We start from the raw sequence: 22872 nt of genomic DNA, 5'->3' as shown, positions 1-22872 counted from the left end.
CAAAATTTTATTACAAAAAACTGTACAAATTTTAAGTACATTTCTTTCTTCAAGACCCGCATTAATAAAACCCTTCCTTGAACCTCTTCCTTAATCCGCCCCGCAACCCTGCCCAACCAGTGGCGATATAAATATATATATACTATACAACATATATACCATACAACACATATAAATATATCTGTACAGACAGAGGCGCTTTTGTGAGATGTCGCATAAAAAAACGAAGAGTTTAAAAAACAGTTTTTTGTGCCTCCTGTAAAATTTGATAAATGGAAGAGTTATATGCATTACGCCGATATTATATTATACCGAATTTTTGACAAATTTTACCAGTGTGCGTTTATGGGCGTAATTGGGCAAATAAGGGGCAAATATAAGTCTGGGGTTCGGCTTTCTCTTATTGGTTCTTAAGTTTTCTATTACCCATGCCAATAGGCCGCGCCCCTTCCGAATTCGAAGGACATCTGGAATATCACATCGCCTTAATTGACGCGTGTAACTGCCCTCTCCCCCAATGATTTCCACTCCCGGTATGTCTTAACGTAGGATTCTACCAATTTCTCTCAGTCCCCAGTTCGTTTCGCGTTATGTCCCTTACCCTTCTTGAAACACGTCCCCCTCGTTCGTCGATGGTTTACGATCCCGTTTCCGCCACACCCTTGCATTCCAAACCCATGACGTCATCGCACTACCCTCTACCAAGGTTCCGTTTTTTTCCTGTAATAAATCGAGATAGCCCCTCCCGGTTCAAAGTCCATTCCTTTGTCTGCTTCGGTAAACCACTCCCACTTGCCGCCCCGCATCCTCTAGATCCTCTTGATTGGTGGGAGATTAAATCGAGGCCTACGATTGGTCCATCTCTCTACCTCACAGAGACATCTGCCTTCGATCCTGTAAAGCTTCATCCACCCATCCATTTGATCGTAATTACTTATTTTTCGACTCTGCCGCTAGAGGTCTCCGCCTGTATTATCTCAGTAAAAGTGCATCATATCACAAGACTTACCAAGTTTTCCTGACAATGAAGAACCACAACCCAAAAAAAAGAAAAGTAAACAGGCTGCGATGAAGAAAAGTTATGTGGATTTTTTATCTGATCAGGAAGATTTCGTATGGGATTCCTCGTCGTGGAAAGAGACTGGTGACGAATCTTCTAGCGAAAGTGAACTTGATAATCCAACGAAAAGACAGAAGAAAAATAAGAAAAGATCACAAGAGACAACAGTTGGTGAAGATGGTATAAGAAAAAAGAGACAGAACAAAAAAAAACTTTATAACCAATTGAAAAAATCTGGCCAGCAATATACAAAAGATGGATCAATCGTTCAAGAAAAGAGACTACATGAAAACCCTTGCGTTGGAAAAAAATGTGGGAATAATTGTGCCGAGATTAGTGAAGAAAGAAGGAAAGGATTATTTGATCATTTTTGGGCCTTGTCCGCTGAAAGAAAAAAAGATTGGTTAGTAGGAATGTCATCAAAGGTAGAAATTAAAAGAAAAAGAACAAAAGAGAGTAATTCAAGAGACAATACTTTTAAATATTTTATTAACGATGGAGAGGGTCGACGCCCTGTATGTCAACAATTTTGGCTAAAAACTCTGGATATTACTCAGCGATACGTTTACTACATATACAATAATATTATTATTGGGTTTATAAAAACAGTTTATTTTTAAACAAGTTCTGCTGTGTAATTATTACTACGCGTGACAGCTGTTTCGCCCTCTAAAGGCATTATCAAACTGTTTAGAGGGCGAAACAGCTGTCACGCGTAGTAATAATTACACAGCAGAACTTGTTTAAAAATAAACTGTTTTTATAAACCCAATAATAATATTATTGTATATATAAAAAAAATAAAATGGAGTTCTACAAATTAAACTTAATAACAATAAATAAAAACGTTTACTACACTCTCTCAAATGCATCTATGGGATCAGCAAAAACTGAATCAAGAGGAAGAGTTATTCCAAAAAATAAGACATCTGACACAGTCAAGGCCTCAGCTGTCAATTTTATAAAACAATTGATTGATTTCCAGGATTGGCTAAATGTTCATAGTAACTATAGTATGGAAAATATTAATATTGTTCAGTTGAATATTAGATCGATTTATAAATACTGGAATACTCTGAATGTCTACTTAAATTCTTGTTGGAAACATATTCATGCGTTAATGTTATGTGAAACGGCTATAACATCAGAGCTAGTCTGTCTGTATAATATTCCTGGATTAAAATGTTACAATTATTGCCGAAGTAAAAAATCGGGTGGAGGTATATTGTTGTACGTTCGAGATGAACTCACATTTCAACAGAAGTCAATAGAAACGAATCATTTTGAATGTGTGCTTGGCTCTATGACACTTCCAAACAAGAATATTTTAAACATCATAGCAATATACCGCCCCCCCAACTCCAACAAAGTTCAATTTCTCAATGAAATATCTTCCATTCTGTCTAATATAAGACCCAGAGAAAATATTGTACTTATAGGAGATGTTAACCTAGACCTTTTAAATTATCAAAACCCACTTATTATGTCCTATGAAAATATAATGTCTGACAATTATTTAACCAAATGCATTTGTAACGTAACTAGGGAAGCGTTTTTTTTTTTTTTAACATTATTTCTGGCTTTCACCCTTCAAGGGTGTTCTTGGCCATCATTTAAAATTATTGAGAAATGAAAAGTGAATTTAAATATTAATTTTATTTAAATGGGCAAATTTCAAAATTATAATGAAGAAGAGATGAGATGTTGAATGGAGGGGAGGCAATTTTAGATAAGGCTTGATAGAAGAGAGGATATTTGTTTAGAGAGTGTGATGAAAGGCTTTAAATCACAGTGAAAGAAAAAACAGATAAACCATAGCTGCAAGAAAATATGCAAATTATTTATGAAAAACGGACATACTAACGACATCTGGCGGAGAAAGAATTGATCCAGCTTGCTTGCAGTAGACTCCTGTAATAGTTGAAATTATATCGAGGTTCTAAGACGAAAGCAGAGAGGTCGTAAAATCGTCTAGGACTAGACAGGGCTTCCCCTTTTCTAGGCCTAAAAATAAACAATGAAGGTTGTCAACCAATAGATCTAAACAAAGAGCTATAAAAATTTTGAGTAACCAATCAGTGAACGAAGGGGGGTGTGTCTACGAAAGACAAAGGATTGAACCTTGGACCCGACATTAAAAAAGATAATTAATTGCATTTCCGTTCCCACAAAAATTAGAGGTGAACGCACTATGGCATAAACACTGACGTTCAAGGCGACAAACTCTAGGAAATGTTTACAATAACCGAGACATTTAGGTGATGGCGAACCGTTGAAATCGAGTGCTTTGAAGATTTTACAAATTGAAAAACACACGCACGAAAATGCAATGGAAAATTTATAAACGTGATAGTATAAAAAAGGGACGGGAAAAGCGAAGGAAAGTTACTGGCGGAATTTCAACTGTAGTGCAATTATTTATGATAGAAGGAGGGTGTCATGTTCGATAAAATTCGTACTAAAGAGAGGAGTGAGTGTTGGAAACAATGGAAATTAATCGTTATCAATTTAAGATGAAACGGACATATTGGTAAATCAATTTTGAATGAAAAATCTCGCAAAAAAAAATACACTTTTAGAAAAGTGCGGCGATCGAATGGAAGGATAGTACAGGGATTTTGGACTGCTACGAAGGTTCTAGGAAAATGAAAATTGAGTATTAGAAGAAGACAGTAAAATTAAACATATATCGATAGATTAGATTCAGGAAAAGTAGACATTTTCATGATTATTAGGTTAGATATATATTAGAGTTACCCAATATTACGGAGGGATCGAAACAAGACAAAAGGTTGGCGGTCTCATGTATATTTTGAAGGATAAACAATCGGAATTTGAACATGACTTTTATTTACGTTAAGGTAATAAACGATTAGAAAAGCGATTAACTTTAACGTTGGTCTTATGAAGTATTTAGATTAGTCAAAAGAGATAAAAATTAATAGGTTTGAAATTAAACTAAATTTACGAGTCTGGTACCAAAATTTTAAACGTAAACAGGTGTCCAGACATATAATTTATGTGAAATCTTGTAAGTGAGGGATGGAGGATGGGGCGGAGATTGGGTCAGGCAATAAAAATGACAGATATCCCAGAGTCTAATTAGGTATATCTCCCATAGAAGTGTGGAAAATTATATATTAATTAATAATAGATGAAGTATGAAATTTTCCTGGAGACCACACACATCGGGAAAAGTGGAGAAAAGATGAAAGAAAGGGTAAAGAACGGAGATAAAGAATAATCCAAGTGGAGAAAAGTGATACAATTCAAATTTATCCGTGAAATAAATAAATACGACTTGGAAAATAACTAGTTAAAGAGTTATGAGAAATGACATAAGAATAAAGAAGAAAATTGTGCAAGAAAACGTCGCGGATAAAAGAAAATCCAAAAGATAAGGAAAAATTCAAATCTGCGGCATTAAGAGAGAAAGTACTGGTGAAAATGGAAAAGCTCATATAGGTGACAATAAAATTGAGTAGAATTTAGATAAATCGAAATTCTAAACTGCATAGTAGGGATTTCAACATGGATTTAGGTATTTTTCACACGAGATGCGTAAAATTGAGATGTATATATATATTATTGAGGACGGACCTATCGCAAATTGAGAAAAAAAAGGAACACAAAATCATGAGAATTTAACTACATTTTGTATGAACACAGGACAAAGGAAGCTTGGGCGATTAACACAGACTTACCCGATTCGGACCCTATCGACTTAGATTTGTGAGATAAAAACTAACTACCGCCCAGAGCCGGAAAGCAGAACATCTTATGGGAGCACATTCGATATTGATGGAAGGGGTGTTTGGATTTACGAGTTGATAGGAGATAGAATTAAGCATCAAGAGACATTCAGATACGTCTTTTGGAACCTGAGAGGGGTATAAAAGATGGAACTCATCAGTCAGGAGGGCAGTCGCGCCGAGGGTTTGAAAAGTTGTTACATGGCAGTACTACGTCTATTGGTAAAATTCTAGTGAAATAATCTAAGTGTTAAATTCTGAACAAGTACCTGGACTTAGAAAGTTTTGTAAAAAGTCTTAAATTCAGTTTCTAAATTCTGAAAACCCCACCAGTGAAGTTTTGTTAAATCAGTTTAATTTGGTTAAACAGTGAAAATAAATATAATTTAAACTCAGTGCTTAAAAGTGTTAAGTGAAGTGCAAAAAGTGAATTGTGAATTAATTAAAAATTTAAAAATAATTATTTCATTCAAAGTGAAAACATTCAAATTAAATTTAAGAGTTTGTTATCGTTAATCTAAAGTGAACGTGATCGCGTATTGATATTTAAAAATAGATTATAATTTAACGTCAATTTGGTTAAAAAATAATAATAATAGTAATAAATACTTCATCTTAGGTTAAAAGAAACACAAAACAAAAAAAAAGGATTCGATAATAATAAACGTTTAAATCTTTGTTCTAAAATTAACAGTTAGAAAAAATTTAATTTATTAATAGTCGAGTAAATTAAAAGTTTGCACAATTTGGAATAAATTTTCTTATCAATTTATATAAAAAGAAATTTAGAATTAATAAATTGTTCAATTAAAATCCATCGTGCGTATAGCGACAGTGTTAAAAGTGTTTGTCGTTTTAACCGGAATTTTAATCATCAGTCTATCATTTCGAAAAAGAATTTGAAACAGCTATCATTCAAAAGCCTAAACTAGAAAGGTGTTATTAAATCAACGGGTTTTCTGGATTAGGATTTCGTTCGGAAGAAAAATTAAATATCAGCTAATTTATACGATTCAAGCGAGAATAAAATATTAAATAGGAATAAATAGTCGAAAAGATTTATTTTGAAATTAGTTGAAAAATACAATTAATTAGGTAGGATTTCTTCATCAAGGTTGTTGTGTACTACCCGACCGGAAATACCTTGACGTGGGTGAGTTTTCCTTTTATAAATAATTTCCAGGTCCCAGGAGACACAGAAGGGCTGTGAAGTGGAAGTATATCAATTGAATATTAAATTAAAACAACAAAACAAAGAATTACACATTAATATATGTATGTTGTATATTTGTATATATATTTATAAATATAAAATAATATATTGTATATAAAGAATATATATATGAGTAATGTAATTATATATATGTATTTTATTTATTAATCGAAGCATCGAAATGGTAGTGATTTTAATACCTACTCATGGACATATCTATATTATTGAAAAAGAAAATATGTATTTATTAATATTCAAGACCATGTAGAATCATATACCTTATATTTATTTATTAATATATGTAATCTTATTTAACATATTTTGATAATCGAGATATGTGTACTTATATATGTATATTTATTCTTCATTTAACCTAGTAAATTTACTAAATTCGGAAAATGAAATAAATAGTTTAACTTCAATAAAGGAATTAAAAATATTTAAATTAACTATGCACAATAAACGGTATCATAACTGAATCAGTAAAGAGGCACAAATGACTTCTAAGGAATTTTAAAATAAACAAATCTCACATTTAGGTTAGTGTGTCAGGAGATGTTTATATTATTTGTTTACAAAACAAAGGGTCACTGGAGAATTGGGTCAACCGCATAGTTTGAAAACGACCTTGGCCATAATTAGTTAGTCACAAAGGATTTTATTAATTACCCGAAACAGCTGGAAGATGCGTGTTCTCAAATACTTATCATTCACAATCGACAATTGAAAAATCACGGGTTAGCCAGATTTATATCGAATAATTATACGAAACATTTGAATTTTATTGATTGGGTGCTCATACAAAACCCCATCAGTTGCCTGAGATATTTGAGGGTCGAGTACTCTCTAATGTGGCAATCAACCACTTGAAACAATTGGAAAATCACGGGATAGGATGAACAAAAATTAATGTTGAACCCTGGAGGTAAAATTTAAAACAAATACAGTTCATCAATAGGAGGCAGTGGTCGCTCCTACAACAAGACCATTAACCAAACCAAATAGAGATGACGATTCTCTTAAATAAAAACGTCAAAACCAAACAAACAAAAGCCTGGAGTTCGATAGCTCTCCAAAACAAACTATCAAATAATTTCTTATTCTACTAGTATTTATTAGTATCACCTTATTAGTACGTATATATTCGGTTACCAAGCTAAGAATTGTGCAGAATTCTTTGTGCGAGATCCGAGCTTGGGATGCGAGGTAAATAGCCTTGTATTGCAAGTTATAAACCTTTCCCAAACTGTATGTATACATATATTTATTCGTATGTACTGTCTATTGGAGGATGCGGACCTGCATACAGCTTGCATTTAGGTCGGTAGACCACTCTCGCATCTTCTCTTAGACGTGGAATGAGGATTCACGACCCGTAAGTCCACACCAACCGTGAGTATATGATTGTATATAGGACGAAACCGGTTCGCCCTAAGTAAATTGTAGTCCAAGGAGGGGTCGGAATTTGGGGGTATCGGGACCCGGGGGGAAACTTGAATGCAGTACATGATGACGTGGAAGGCTTCTTGGGACACGATAACTTAGGTATCAATCAAGGAGCCGTGTCAAAGGATTGTGCAAATTTCTAGTCCACTCCCGATCATCTCGTTTACTTGATGGAGGATTGGAGCCAAATTATGCCAGCAAATGGGCTATTCCGAGTTCGTCAAATATGCAATTAACTAATTACATTAACCTACTAAATCAATCTTTACATGTACCTTATAGCAGCAGAATCAAAAAGGAGTGGCGCCAAACAGACCCAAGAGTTTACCAAAATCAAATTTACTAACAATTAACCATTTGAGTTATATTAAATTACCTGTCCAAATAAACATGTATAATATCTTTTATCAGCGTTTAACTACGATTTTGTTAGGGTGCAGGGAATCAGAATAATTACAATAGGAAAGTTAGCTCATTCAGAAAATTCATTTAAGTCTAGGTTTGCAATAGAAAGACTAATTCAACTTTGAACTCAACACCTCGATCAGAACCAAGAGGGTTACCACAAAAATGAAAGTAATTAAAATCCTATATCATAAATCAAAAAAATTACACAACGTTTGATGGAATTTAATTACAATATAAATACGGGTATATTTGCGTTCAAGATCGTAAATAACGTATTAATTAGTTAAGTACATATGTCTATAAAGATATATAGTACAAGAGAGCTTTAAGTAGCTTTCTGTAGATATCAAAGAAAAGGGTCCAATTTTCATGGAGGCTTATGTGTTGTAGGGGAGGAATTTTCCATCCCTGCGAACACATATGCAAAGCCTTAGAGAAAAAATTTAAATATCGGTCATAGCCAAGAGAGAAGAAAATTTTATATTGTTTTAAACAAAAAAAAAAAAAAAAGAAATATTTAAAATTACTCTCACACCCAAAAAGGTGAAACATTACAACTGCATAGCCGTGTCCAGGAGGTTCAGGTTTTATAAGTTTTGAGAGAAAAAAAAAACAAAGTTATTGGTCAACCTATTGCAAAAACGGAGAAAATAATAATAATAAATAGAACGAAATTAATTAAAGAGTTAACAAAACAAAAAAAAAAATTATCAGAAAAGTGCGACATTACATAAATATACAGTGAAATTTAAAAATAAATAGATTAACGTAAACAAACAATAAATCCAAAAAGAAAGTGTTAACGAATAAATCTTATAATACAAAAAGTGTCCTTATAAATAAAAATGTGTTAATTCAAATGACCGTGAACTTTAGAGTCAATAAAAATACCTTTCATACGATAGTATAAACAATATGAAAGAAGTAGGTTAATGATGTCATTCACTCGAGAGGAATGCGTTCCGTAAACAAAAACATTGTTTATGTTTTGGGTTCATCGAACAAATCGGAATGTTGATATAAAGCAAGTTTAATAAACAGACAAACCCGAAAAACATCGAACTTATTGGGACATCAAAGAACATCTAAAAATTGATAAGATAAACATCGAGATTTTAAAAAGTCGGAAACATCGTTGAATAATACGTATCACTCCGAGGAACAAAAAATTAAATAACAAACGTCGAGATTAAATAAACAATGACACAAAACGAGATAGCTGGAACAAATATAACATAAACATTGCATTTGGATATCGTGAAGTATTAACGTAAACAATTATTGTTTATCTTATATCCGACCAGCGGCGGGCCGTGGTACTTAACAAATTATTCACAAAGTCAGGAAAAGAAATTATTATTTCATCGCTAGACATTCGACAGAATTATGAGGAGGATAGAAAGGTTTAGAGAAATTAAATTGATTAATGTTTTACAACACCCAATGTACCTTACTAGATATCATTGGTTTTGCAAAAATAATGATTACGAAAAATATAAAATTGATTAATATCAATTGATTAACAAAAAAAAAAAAAAATTTTTTTGATTAACTTTAATATCATTATAAAACAAAAGAAAAACAATTCTTTTGAGATGTTGGGGTGTAATCTATTATGATCATGTTGTAACATAATAAATAGCGGAAATATTACACCCATATCATGTGATAGATAGATCTATAATAACAATAATATCAAAATAGAAAAGTGTAGTTGTATTACATCATAGTTACTCATTAGGACCACGTGTTAGATTCAAATGGTCGCGCTACGTGCCGCCAATGTAGATACTTGTTGTCAGGACCGCAAATCTCGATAATCGACAGAGACATTAATGAGGGTGAAACATTTGATGTTTTGTTTTGTGAGGTAAGATTAATCTTACATAATATAATTTACCATATAAACGGGTAAGTTGAAATAATGTAAGATTTACTCATGATAATTTTGTTGACATTCGGATCAGGTTGTTGACTATTAAGACATATTTTAAGACACAGAGAACCCAGTCAATGGATTCGATAAAGAATTCAAGTATAGGCCAAACAAATAAACGTTGTTTTGAAAAGACAAAGTGTTAGTTGAGAATTCGAGTTTCAATTTCAAAAAAAAAAAAAAAAAACAATTCAGAGTCGGCTCGAGATTTTAATGTTGTTGACGAATGTTTATGATGGGATATATATATATGTGTATATATATACCTATTTAAAGGAAATTCATGTTAGGCATTGCAAAAAAAATCATAATAGATTTTACAAATTTTGCAAATTGAATATGGATTTTGCAAATTGGAAATAGATTTTGACGAATCAGGTGATGAAATACAAGAAGAAAAAAAAATCTAGAAAAACAAAAAAAAAATAGAAAAACGAGAAGGGAAATATTGTTACCAGAGAACTGCGAAATAGTTTAGTGATATTAAAAATAAAATAGATCAATAAATAAAATATAAATAAAAGTGAAAAAGTGCTCGCATGCAACAGACTGCGTTACGTAAACAAACGAAAGCAATTAAACACGATTCATTATGACGGGACAGTGAACCCACAAAATAGGACTCATATTGTTTATAAAACTAACCCTCGCGCCTTTGAGAATATAAACAAAGTAAGAAATTTACGACTTGGATTCAACGCGAAGGAATTTTAAACGTAAACCAACTTGGCCCTTCATGAACGAACGGGTGACACATTAAGATAAACAAAACGAAAAAGGATAAGATAAAAGTGATATCCAGATGAAACGAAGGATAACGTAAATAATCCTTATAGATAAGGATAAACATTGGATAAAGATAAAAGATAAATTATGATTTATCTAACGGGATAAAAGAGTTAGGATTTGCGGACACTTATTATGAAATACAAACATCGGAGCTTAAATCCAGTATAGATAAAACAAATAAGCGTTGTTTTGAAACAACAAGAGTGTTAGTTATGATTTCAACTTTCAATTTCAAAGAAAAATTACAATTCAGACGGCACCGAGATAAGCCACTTGACAGTGAATGAAAATAAATAAAATGGTCTAGACAAGTAATAAACGGAAGCGCGTAGAATTGGAATTTGCAGCAACTGATAACACGGAGCAGGGGTACTCAACAGTTTGGAATTTGAAAAAAAAATAAATTATTTTTTCATTAAAGAAAAAAAAAAAAGATTGAAGAATAAAACGTCAAGAGACGCTTGTTGTGAAAAGGGAGGTCTTAGTCCAACCAGGTTGAGGACCACCTAAACACGCGAGTCGAGGGGCGTGTTTTTTTCCCAGAAAAAAAAAGAGATTAATTTTGAGTTTATCAAAATTAGAGAAAATTCCATAAAATAAAATCTACGCGAAAAAAAAAAATAGAAAATACAATGTGATTCAAAGTTCAAGGTTGTTAACAATCCAAACAGAATGAAAAGAGAGATAGGGAATGACAGAATGGAAGGAGAGATAGGGAATAACAGAATGAGGGGGGGGAGAAAGGAAATAACAGAATGGAAAGAGAGATAGGGAATAACAGAATGAGGGGGGGGGAGAAAGGAAATAACAGAATGGAGAGAGAGATAGGGAATGATAGAGTGAGGTAGAGAAAGGAAATAACAGAATGGAAAGAGAGATAGGGAATAACAGAACGAAGGGGGGAGAAAAGCTAGACTACATTTTGAACACAATTTCGATGTCTAAAGTAGTATACAACGTTAGCCACAGCAAATTGAGTTCAGAGGGGGGAACTGTGATGAAAGGCTTTAAATCACAGTGAAAGAAAAAACAGATAAACCATAGCTGCAAGAAAATATGCAAATTATTTATGAAAAACGGACATACTAACGACATCTGGCGGAGAAAGAATTGATCCAGCTTGCTTGCAGTAGACTCCTGTAATAGTTGAAATTATATCGAGGTTCTAAGACGAAAGCAGAGAGGTCGTAAAATCGTCTAGGACTAGACAGGGCTTCCCCTTTTCTAGGCCTAAAAATAAACAATGAAGGTTGTCAACCAATAGATCTAAACAAAGAGCTATAAAAATTTTGAGTAACCAATCAGTGAACGAAGGGGGGTGTGTCTACGAAAGACAAAGGATTGAACCTTGGACCCGACATTAAAAAAGATAATTAATTGCATTTCCGTTCCCACAAAAATTAGAGGTGAACGCACTATGGCATAAACACTGACGTTCAAGGCGACAAACTCTAGGAAATGTTTACAATAACCGAGACATTTAGGTGATGGCGAACCGTTGAAATCGAGTGCTTTGAAGATTTTACAAATTGAAAAACACACGCACGAAAATGCAATGGAAAATTTATAAACGTGATAGTATAAAAAAGGGACGGGAAAAGCGAAGGAAAGTTACTGGCGGAATTTCAACTGTAGTGCAATTATTTATGATAGAAGGAGGGTGTCATGTTCGATAAAATTCGTACTAAAGAGAGGAGTGAGTGTTGGAAACAATGGAAATTAATCGTTATCAATTTAAGATGAAACGGACATATTGGTAAATCAATTTTGAATGAAAAATCTCGCAAAAAAAATACACTTTTAGAAAAGTGCGGCGATCGAATGGAAGGATAGTACAGGGATTTTGGACTGCTACGAAGGTTCTAGGAAAATGAAAATTGAGTATTAGAAGAAGACAGTAAAATTAAACATATATCGATAGATTAGATTCAGGAAAAGTAGACATTTTCATGATTATTAGGTTAGATATATATTAGAGTTACCCAATATTACGGAGGGATCGAAACAAGACAAAAGGTTGGCGGTCTCATGTATATTTTGAAGGATAAACAATCGGAATTTGAACATGACTTTTATTTACGTTAAGGTAATAAACGATTAGAAAAGCGATTAACTTTAACGTTGGTCTTATGAAGTATTTAGATTAGTCAAAAGAGATAAAAATTAATAGGTTTGAAATTAAACTAAATTTACGAGTCTGGTACCAAAATTTTAAACGTAAACAGGTGTCCAGACATATAATTTATGTGAAATCTTGTAAGTGAGGGATGGAGGATGGGGCGGAGATTGGGTCAGGCAATAAAAATGACAGATATCCCAGAGTCTAATTAGGTATATCTCCCATAGAAGTGTGGAAAATTATATATTAATTAATAATAGATGAAGTATGAAATTTTCCTGGAGACCACACACATCGGGAAAAGTGGAGAAAAGATGAAAGAAAGGGTAAAGAACGGAGATAAAGAATAATCCAAGTGGAGAAAAGTGATACAATTCAAATTTATCCGTGAAATAAATAAATACGACTTGGAAAATAACTAGTTAAAGAGTTATGAGAAATGACATAAGAATAAAGAAGAAAATTGTGCAAGAAAACGTCGCGGATAAAAGAAAATCCAAAAGATAAGGAAAAATTCAAATCTGCGGCATTAAGAGAGAAAGTACTGGTGAAAATGGAAAAGCTCATATAAGTGACAATAAAATTGAGTAGAATTTAGATAAATCGAAATTCTAAACTGCATAGTAGGGATTTCAACATGGATTTAGGTATTTTTCACACGAGATGCGTAAAATTGAGATGTATATATATATTATTGAGGACGGACCTATCGCAAATTGAGAAAAAAAAGGAACACAAAATCATGAGAATTTAACTACATTTTGTATGAACACAGGACAAAGGAAGCTTGGGCGATTAACACAGACTTACCCGATTCGGACCCTATCGACTTAGATTTGTGAGATAAAAACTAACTACCGCCCAGAGCCGGAAAGCAGAACATCTTATGGGAGCACATTCGATATTGATGGAAGGGGTGTTTGGATTTACGAGTTGATAGGAGATAGAATTAAGCATCAAGAGACATTCAGATACGTCTTTTGGAACCTGAGAGGGGTATAAAAGATGGAACTCATCAGTCAGGAGGGCAGTCGCGCCGAGGGTTTGAAAAGTTGTTACATGGCAGTACTACGTCTATTGGTAAAATTCTAGTGAAATAATCTAAGTGTTAAATTCTGAACAAGTACCTGGACTTAGAAAGTTTTGTAAAAAGTCTTAAATTCAGTTTCTAAATTCTGAAAACCCCACCAGTGAAGTTTTGTTAAATCAGTTTAATTTGGTTAAACAGTGAAAATAAATATAATTTAAACTCAGTGCTTAAAAGTGTTAAGTGAAGTGCAAAAAGTGAATTGTGAATTAATTAAAAATTTAAAAATAATTATTTCATTCAAAGTGAAAACATTCAAATTAAATTTAAGAGTTTGTTATCGTTAATCTAAAGTGAACGTGATCGCGTATTGATATTTAAAAATAGATTATAATTTAACGTCAATTTGGTTAAAAAATAATAATAATAGTAATAAATACTTCATCTTAGGTTAAAAGAAACACAAAACAAAAAAAAAGGATTCGATAATAATAAACGTTTAAATCTTTGTTCTAAAATTAACAGTTAGAAAAAATTTAATTTATTAATAGTCGAGTAAATTAAAAGTTTGCACAATTTGGAATAAATTTTCTTATCAATTTATATAAAAAGAAATTTAGAATTAATAAATTGTTCAATTAAAATCCATCGTGCGTATAGCGACAGTGTTAAAAGTGTTTGTCGTTTTAACCGGAATTTTAATCATCAGTCTATCATTTCGAAAAAGAATTTGAAACAGCTATCATTCAAAAGCCTAAACTAGAAAGGTGTTATTAAATCAACGGGTTTTCTGGATTAGGATTTCGTTCGGAAGAAAAATTAAATATCAGCTAATTTATACGATTCAAGCGAGAATAAAATATTAAATAGGAATAAATAGTCGAAAAGATTTATTTTGAAATTAGTTGAAAAATACAATTAATTAGGTAGGATTTCTTCATCAAGGTTGTTGTGTACTACCCGACCGGAAATACCTTGACGTGGGTGAGTTTTCCTTTTATAAATAATTTCCAGGTCCCAGGAGACACAGAAGGGCTGTGAAGTGGAAGTATATCAATTGAATATTAAATTAAAACAACAAAACAAAGAATTACACATTAATATATGTATGTTGTATATTTGTATATATATTTATAAATATAAAATAATATATTGTATATAAAGAATATATATATGAGTAATGTAATTATATATATGTATTTTATTTATTAATCGAAGCATCGAAATGGTAGTGATTTTAATACCTACTCATGGACATATCTATATTATTGAAAAAGAAAATATGTATTTATTAATATTCAAGACCATGTAGAATCATATACCTTATATTTATTTATTAATATATGTAATCTTATTTAACATATTTTGATAATCGAGATATGTGTACTTATATATGTATATTTATTCTTCATTTAACCTAGTAAATTTACTAAATTCGGAAAATGAAATAAATAGTTTAACTTCAATAAAGGAATTAAAAATATTTAAATTAACTATGCACAATAAACGGTATCATAACTGAATCAGTAAAGAGGCACAAATGACTTCTAAGGAATTTTAAAATAAACAAATCTCACATTTAGGTTAGTGTGTCAGGAGATGTTTATATTATTTGTTTACAAAACAAAGGGTCACTGGAGAATTGGGTCAACCGCATAGTTTGAAAACGACCTTGGCCATAATTAGTTAGTCACAAAGGATTTTATTAATTACCCGAAACAGCTGGAAGATGCGTGTTCTCAAATACTTATCATTCACAATCGACAATTGAAAAATCACGGGTTAGCCAGATTTATATCGAATAATTATACGAAACATTTGAATTTTATTGATTGGGTGCTCATACAAAACCCCATCAGTTGCCTGAGATATTTGAGGGTCGAGTACTCTCTAATGTGGCAATCAACCACTTGAAACAATTGGAAAATCACGGGATAGGATGAACAAAAATTAATGTTGAACCCTGGAGGTAAAATTTAAAACAAATACAGTTCATCAATAGGAGGCAGTGGTCGCTCCTACAACAAGACCATTAACCAAACCAAATAGAGATGACGATTCTCTTAAATAAAAACGTCAAAACCAAACAAACAAAAGCCTGGAGTTCGATAGCTCTCCAAAACAAACTATCAAATAATTTCTTATTCTACTAGTATTTATTAGTATCACCTTATTAGTACGTATATATTCGGTTACCAAGCTAAGAATTGTGCAGAATTCTTTGTGCGAGATCCGAGCTTGGGATGCGAGGTAAATAGCCTTGTATTGCAAGTTATAAACCTTTCCCAAACTGTATGTATACATATATTTATTCGTATGTACTGTCTATTGGAGGATGCGGACCTGCATACAGCTTGCATTTAGGTCGGTAGACCACTCTCGCATCTTCTCTTAGACGTGGAATGAGGATTCACGACCCGTAAGTCCACACCAACCGTGAGTATATGATTGTATATAGGACGAAACCGGTTCGCCCTAAGTAAATTGTAGTCCAAGGAGGGGTCGGAATTTGGGGGTATCGGGACCCGGGGGGAAACTTGAATGCAGTACATGATGACGTGGAAGGCTTCTTGGGACACGATAACTTAGGTATCAATCAAGGAGCCGTGTCAAAGGATTGTGCAAATTTCTAGTCCACTCCCGATCATCTCGTTTACTTGATGGAGGATTGGAGCCAAATTATGCCAGCAAATGGGCTATTCCGAGTTCGTCAAATATGCAATTAACTAATTACATTAACCTACTAAATCAATCTTTACATGTACCTTATAGCAGCAGAATCAAAAAGGAGTGGCGCCAAACAGACCCAAGAGTTTACCAAAATCAAATTTACTAACAATTAACCATTTGAGTTATATTAAATTACCTGTCCAAATAAACATGTATAATATCTTTTATCAGCGTTTAACTACGATTTTGTTAGGGTGCAGGGAATCAGAATAATTACAATAGGAAAGTTAGCTCATTCAGAAAATTCATTTAAGTCTAGGTTTGCAATAGAAAGACTAATTCAACTTTGAACTCAACACCTCGATCAGAACCAAGAGGGTTACCACAAAAATGAAAGTAATTAAAATCCTATATCATAAATCAAAAAAATTACACAACGTTTGATGGAATTTAATTACAATATAAATACGGGTATATTTGCGTTCAAGATCGTAAATAACGTATTAATTAGTTAAGTACATATGTCTATAAAGATATATAGTACAAGAGAGCTTTAAGTAGCTTTCTGTAGATATCAAAGAAAAGGGTCCAATTTTCATGGAGGCTTATGTGTTGTAGGGGAGGAATTTTCCATCCCTGCGAACACATATGCAAAGCCTTAGAGAAAAAATTTAAATATCGGTCATAGCCAAGAGAGAAGAAAATTTTATATTGTTTTAAACAAAAAAAAAAAAAAAGAAATATTTAAAATTACTCTCACACCCAAAAAGGTGAAACATTACAAGAGGGACAACCAAAAAATATGTGATCTAAAGTTCCCACTTCTAGACCACAGAATGTACAATCTGAGGAGTCAACGACGTGAATTTTAAAAAGATGGGAAGGAACGGAACAATGTCCGATCCTCATTCGAATGAGTGAAGAAATTTCTTTTTTGGAAAAATGAGGGAATTGCTGAAACCACGGTTTTGATAGAATAGTCCTTTGTATTGAGGCATAGCAGGCTCCCTTGGATTGACTAGCAATGTGCCAATACTCTGCCCAAACATTGCGGGATCTATCTTTGATGATGGAAAAAATGTCAGATAGGGGAATGTGGTTTACGAGGGTAACAACAGGGTTGGACGCTCCTTGTTTTGCCAAGGCATCCGCAATATCATTACCCATGATACCAACATGTCCAGGAATCCAAATCAGAGTTACAGTTTTACCAGAGCTTTGAATGGAGGCTATCATCTCTCGAATAAGGCATACAAAGTGATCATCAGGATGAAGAAGAGGACTGGATTTAAGTTTTTGGAGGGAACTGAGAGAGTCAGAGAGAACGAGGGAATGTTCGAAATTATTTTTGATTATATATTTGAGAGATTCTATTATTGCAATGCACTCGGCTGAAAATATTGAAAATTGATTTGAAATTGAATAAAATATTCTGTCATTAGAATTATTGTGGTAAACGTTAATACCTATACCACAGTTAGGAGAGTCGGGAGATTTGGATCCATCAGTAAATAAAAGAGAAAAGTTGGGCCATTTAGATGAAATAATGTCATTGAACATATTATTGACAGTTCGGGCCGGGAGATTGGAATGACTTTTAAGGATTCCGATCCCTTCAAATATTGTTGGGGATAGGGTGACGTGACCCGATTTTAATTTGTATAAGGGAAGTAGATCATTTTGGATGATGTGAAGCTCTGAGAGAGACTTAAAATTTTTACAGATGTCAGGAAGAGGTTTAGTTGAAGCTCTGATTGTAGATGAATGAGTTGAGTCAATGAACAACGAGACGCTGGGGATAACCTGATGACATTTAGAATTTAAACATTTAAGAACAAATTTGTCAGCAAATAGTTGACGCCTTAAATAAAGAGGAGGATCAGAACATTCTACTTGAAGGGAATTGATGGGTGACGATTGCATCGCTCCAGTTATAATTCGCAAAGATTTAGATTGAATTTTGTCTAATTTATCAAGTACATTTTTTGAGGCAGTACTAAAAAGTGGGCAGGCATAATCGAGATGGCTTCGAATAAGTGCGTTGTAAAGCAACTTAATGCAAGTAGGGTGAGCTCCCCACCAAACGCCAGATAATGATCTGATGATATTTAAATTTTTTTCGCATTTAGTAACTAAATTATTAATATGGGAAGACCATTTAAGTTTCCTATCAAATGTTACTCCCAAAAATTTTACTTCAGAAGCGTTGGGGATTGGAGAATTTTTAAATAAAATTTGAACGGGGGGGTTTTTATGGCGGTTTGAGAAGGTGACACACTGAGTCTTTTGGATTGAAAGTTCAAAACCATTTAAGGTGAGCCATGTGCAAAGGGCATTCATGGCTTCGTTAAGATATTTGACGGCGAGAGGGATGATTTTGGATGATAAGAAGAAAGCTATGTCATCTGCGAACTCAATAACTTTTACTTGTGGGGGAATAGTGACATGCATATCATATGTGTATATATTATACAGTAAGGGGGACAATACATCGCCTTGTGGTAAACCCTTCCAAACAGACCTACTTTGAGGAGAAATATCTGGAAGTTCAATGAAAATTTTTCTATCTAGAAATAGATTAATAATAGATTGGACAAACATGGGGGGAAGGCCAAGGCCTAGAAGTTTTTTTTTCAGGATTGGGATGGAAACATTGTCAAAGGCGCCTTCTATATCTATAAAGACGGCAAGACAAACTTCCTGTTTAGAAATTGATAAATTAATATCAGTGCTGATGATGGCAAGGTTATCTTGAGTGGATTTTTTTTTCCTAAATCCAAATTGAGATGGAGAGAGAAGCTGTTTACTCTCGACAAAAAATTCTAATCGGTTTTTAATTAATTTTTCATAAAGTTTACTGAGGGTGGATGAAAGAGCGATTGGCCTGTAGTTGGATCCAGAATTTGGTGATTTGTTTGTTTTTAAAATAGGGATGATTATTTGAGAACTCCAGTCATCAGGCATTATACCAGTCTGGAAGATATTGTTTAAGATGCTTAAGAAGTGGTTTAGAACATTATCATTACTATTTTTGATTATGCTGTAAGGCAGAGATGGGCAAACTTTTTAAGGAAAGGGCCAGATAAAATAAAAAATTATCTAGGCGGGCCGGAAAAAAAATTTAATAAAATATTTTTTTATAAGTGATTTAAGTACTTTATTTATTAATTTTTACATCATGTATAATATTGAGTACATTATATGCTAAAATGGTAAAAAAGTAACAAAAATTGATTATTCTTTAGAAGAGTATGAAGGCGTATGTGACTGATGAAACTGTGGCTGAGCTTCTAAAAGTTTATCATAATCTGGTAAAAACTGGGATGAGCTGATTCGCAGTAGTGAAGCTAAATGGTGGTCAGTCAATCGGTTTCTAACACTGTTTTTGCGAAGCTTCATAGTAGAAAACACATGTTCACAGATGCAGGAAGATGCAAACATCGCAATTATCTTCTGAGCGTGAGATTTCAGGTTTGGGAAACTTGATTTTGACAGGGCCTTGTAGAACTCAATTTTGGAAACGTTGAGAAACAGTTGCTTCAGTGTTACATTGCAACTCAATCAATTCGAGCTGCAATTCTGGTTTGACTGATTCACAATCCATATTAAATGGCATACTAAAAATGTCCAGGTCCTGTTCTATAACTTTGAAGTCTTGGAATCTTCGTTCAAATTCTTCATAAAGATATTTCACGCTTTTCTCATAGTTCTTAAGTTGGTCCTCCCTAACTGCAATAGTTTTTAGTCTTGGAAAATGGGTAAAGTCTTTCTTGACTAGTTGTTTAGAAAATAGATTCAATTGCATTTTGAAACTCCTGATATGACCCCAAATATTATTGATTAATTGATTTCTTCCCTGGAGTTTAAGGTTCAATTTATTGATGTGACTGAGAAGATCTGTAAAAAATCCAAAGTCTGAAAGCCATACAATATCTTTCATATGTTCACATTCGTCCATTCCTTTTTCTTCCACGAAAGAGATTATTTCGTCTTTTAAATCCCAAACTCGTTCGAAAACTCGTCCTGCACTGAGCCACCTTACTTTAGTGTAGTAAAGTACATCAGAATACTCAGACTGCAATGAGTCAAAAAACTCTCGAAATTGTCTATGATTGAGTGCTCGTGAACGAATGCTATTAACAAGCTTAATAACAACATCAAGCACATGTTTCATGTCTAGAGCAGATTTACACAGAGCTTCTTGATGTATGATACAATGAAGAAACACAGCTTCGTTCCCAGGAAATGATTCCTTAAACATGCCATACTAAAACAGTGAACAAGCACAAATTTCGCTCCTACAAAAATCTAGTAAACTATATGTAAAGTGTGTTATTTGTGAAACTCGAATTAAAATATTAAATTCAACAATATACATTATCCCAATACAGTGAACAAAAGTGATAAAACTAAAATAAACATAATTTTGTGCTAATCGCCACACTCTGTTATATGTTTCGAGGTTATGTTAGTTGTCAATCCATTAATAACAACAGCAACGAAAGTTAACTGTAATTAAAACAATTTAAACTTAAACTAAACCATAATAAACCATAACAATTATTAAATCACGCCGTAACATTGCGACATTTTGTGAGGTTAAGTGATCATAACATAAAAAACAAAAAACAAAACACCAAATGAACTGAATGTGAACTGTAATCAAGAAAAAATAAAATAAAAACTCCAATTAAATAACAAAAAGTTGCTGAATTACTACAATTAAAACGAACAATTTATTTAAATTCTAAATTAATAAAATTTAACAACTCTTTTAAAAACAGTTCTACAGTGACATCTCTTGGCGCAAACACAAAGCTAATAATAATAATATTATTTAGCTCCATCTTTCAATAATTCTTGGAGGTATAACAATAATATTCTCATATCATTATAATAAATTTAATATAAACTCGACATTCCAAAATGAAGAATACGAGGGCAAACAAAGGCGCTGAAGAACCTTTACAATTAAATGAAATCGTAAACCAACTTACAAAAACCATCGTTGAAAAATTTAAGGAGTTAGAAAAAAACATTATGTGTAGACTTGACACAAAATTAAAGGAATTTACGGAACAATTAGAACCCATTATAAAATCAGTAGAATTCTTATCTACGGAAGTTGAAACATTAAACGGCAAAGTACTAACTTTAACCAGTAAAATCGCTAAAATTGACCCTCTCGAATGTGAAATTATTAATTTAAAGGAGATTATTAAGGAAGTAAATACCAAAAATAATCAACGAGAACAATTTGATAGACTGAGTAATATTGAGATTCACGGAGTGCCAACCTCTAAAAGTGAAAACCTTCTTAATATCGTGGAAAATATATCCCAGAAGGTTGGATTCCAAATACAAAAAAATGACATTGATTTTATCCAAAGAGTGCGACCATGGCCAACTACAACTCCAAAAGTTGTACCAACATCCACAACTACTTCCAATATTATCGTACGTCTTCTTCGGCGGGATTGCAAGGATGCTTTATTGGCAGCTGCCCGTCGCCACCGGACCCTGACCACAGCAGACATCGGCCTTCCAGGAGTAGCAAGCCGCATATTCCTCAATGACCACCTCACACCTTCTAATAAACTTTTACTGAAGAAAGCAAGGGATCTGAAGACTAAAAACCACTTCCAATATTTATGGACAAAAAACGGCAACATATTTTTAAGAAAAAATGATGGTTCCCCCGTGATGCGGATTTCTTGCGAGGCAGATCTAAAAAAAATCTCTTGACATATTCTTTTTAAAATTGTTTCTCCATACTTCTTACTATTTTATTATCATTACTACTTTCCTAATCACTTTTACTATTTCTTTACAATTTTTCTCTAAACTTATATACTATTATATTTATCAAAATTTAAAGGTACTTTACATATTATATAAAATTACGATGTTCACAATACATCCATCTCAGATTTTATTATATTACATTTATCAAAACTTAAAGGTACTATTATGTACCTAAGTTAAAAATATTACTTCTGTATTGTTTAGTATTCTCTTTTTAATCATTTTTCACACACACTATGTACTTTATTACTTTTTATTAATTTATAGCTTTTATAAATATTATAAATGGAACTTAACTGGTTTAAATCATGTTCTATATTTTATGTTCAATTATTTTTTGTAAAACTGTATGTTTCCTAAATAAACTAAAATAAAAAAAAAAAATGCCTACGAGACCAGATTTTGTCCCTGTCATATTCGGTGCTCCATCAGTAGTGATGTTACAAATTTTGGTCAAAGGTACTTTCAAAGACGTGATAGTTTCTTGAAATTCTTGAAAAATGTCTGATTCTTTGGTCGTTCCCTTTAATGAACGCATGCAAGCTAATTCTTCACTAACACAAAAGTTGTCATCAACACCTCTTATAAACATCAGTAACTGAGCTGTGTCAATTATGTCCGTACTTTCATCCAACGCAAAAGAACAG

General features: G+C 32.8%; 1 protein-coding gene across 1 annotated transcript in view; it reads left to right on the top strand.

Annotated features, from left to right (window-relative positions):
• The first annotated feature begins 200 nt into the window (after window positions 1-200).
• The window catches only part of LOC149409234 (uncharacterized), an 80116-nt gene continuing 57444 nt past the window's right edge, over window positions 201-22872 (top strand). The window contains exons 1-3 of the mRNA XM_089650053.1: window positions 201-1632; window positions 1917-2033; window positions 9886-9888. Of these exons, the coding sequence (XP_089506179.1) occupies window positions 1069-1632; window positions 1917-2033; window positions 9886-9888 (684 nt within the window). The 5' untranslated portion in view covers window positions 201-1068. The remainder of the gene's footprint in view (window positions 1633-1916; window positions 2034-9885; window positions 9889-22872) is intronic.

Source organism: Hesperophylax consimilis, unplaced genomic scaffold (genome assembly GCF_061612785.1).
Source record: "Hesperophylax consimilis isolate HC1 unplaced genomic scaffold, BYU_Hcon_1.0 scaffold_33, whole genome shotgun sequence".
Lineage (NCBI taxonomy): Eukaryota > Metazoa > Arthropoda > Insecta > Trichoptera > Limnephilidae > Hesperophylax > Hesperophylax consimilis.
This window is presented reverse-complemented; position numbering and strand designations above follow the sequence as displayed.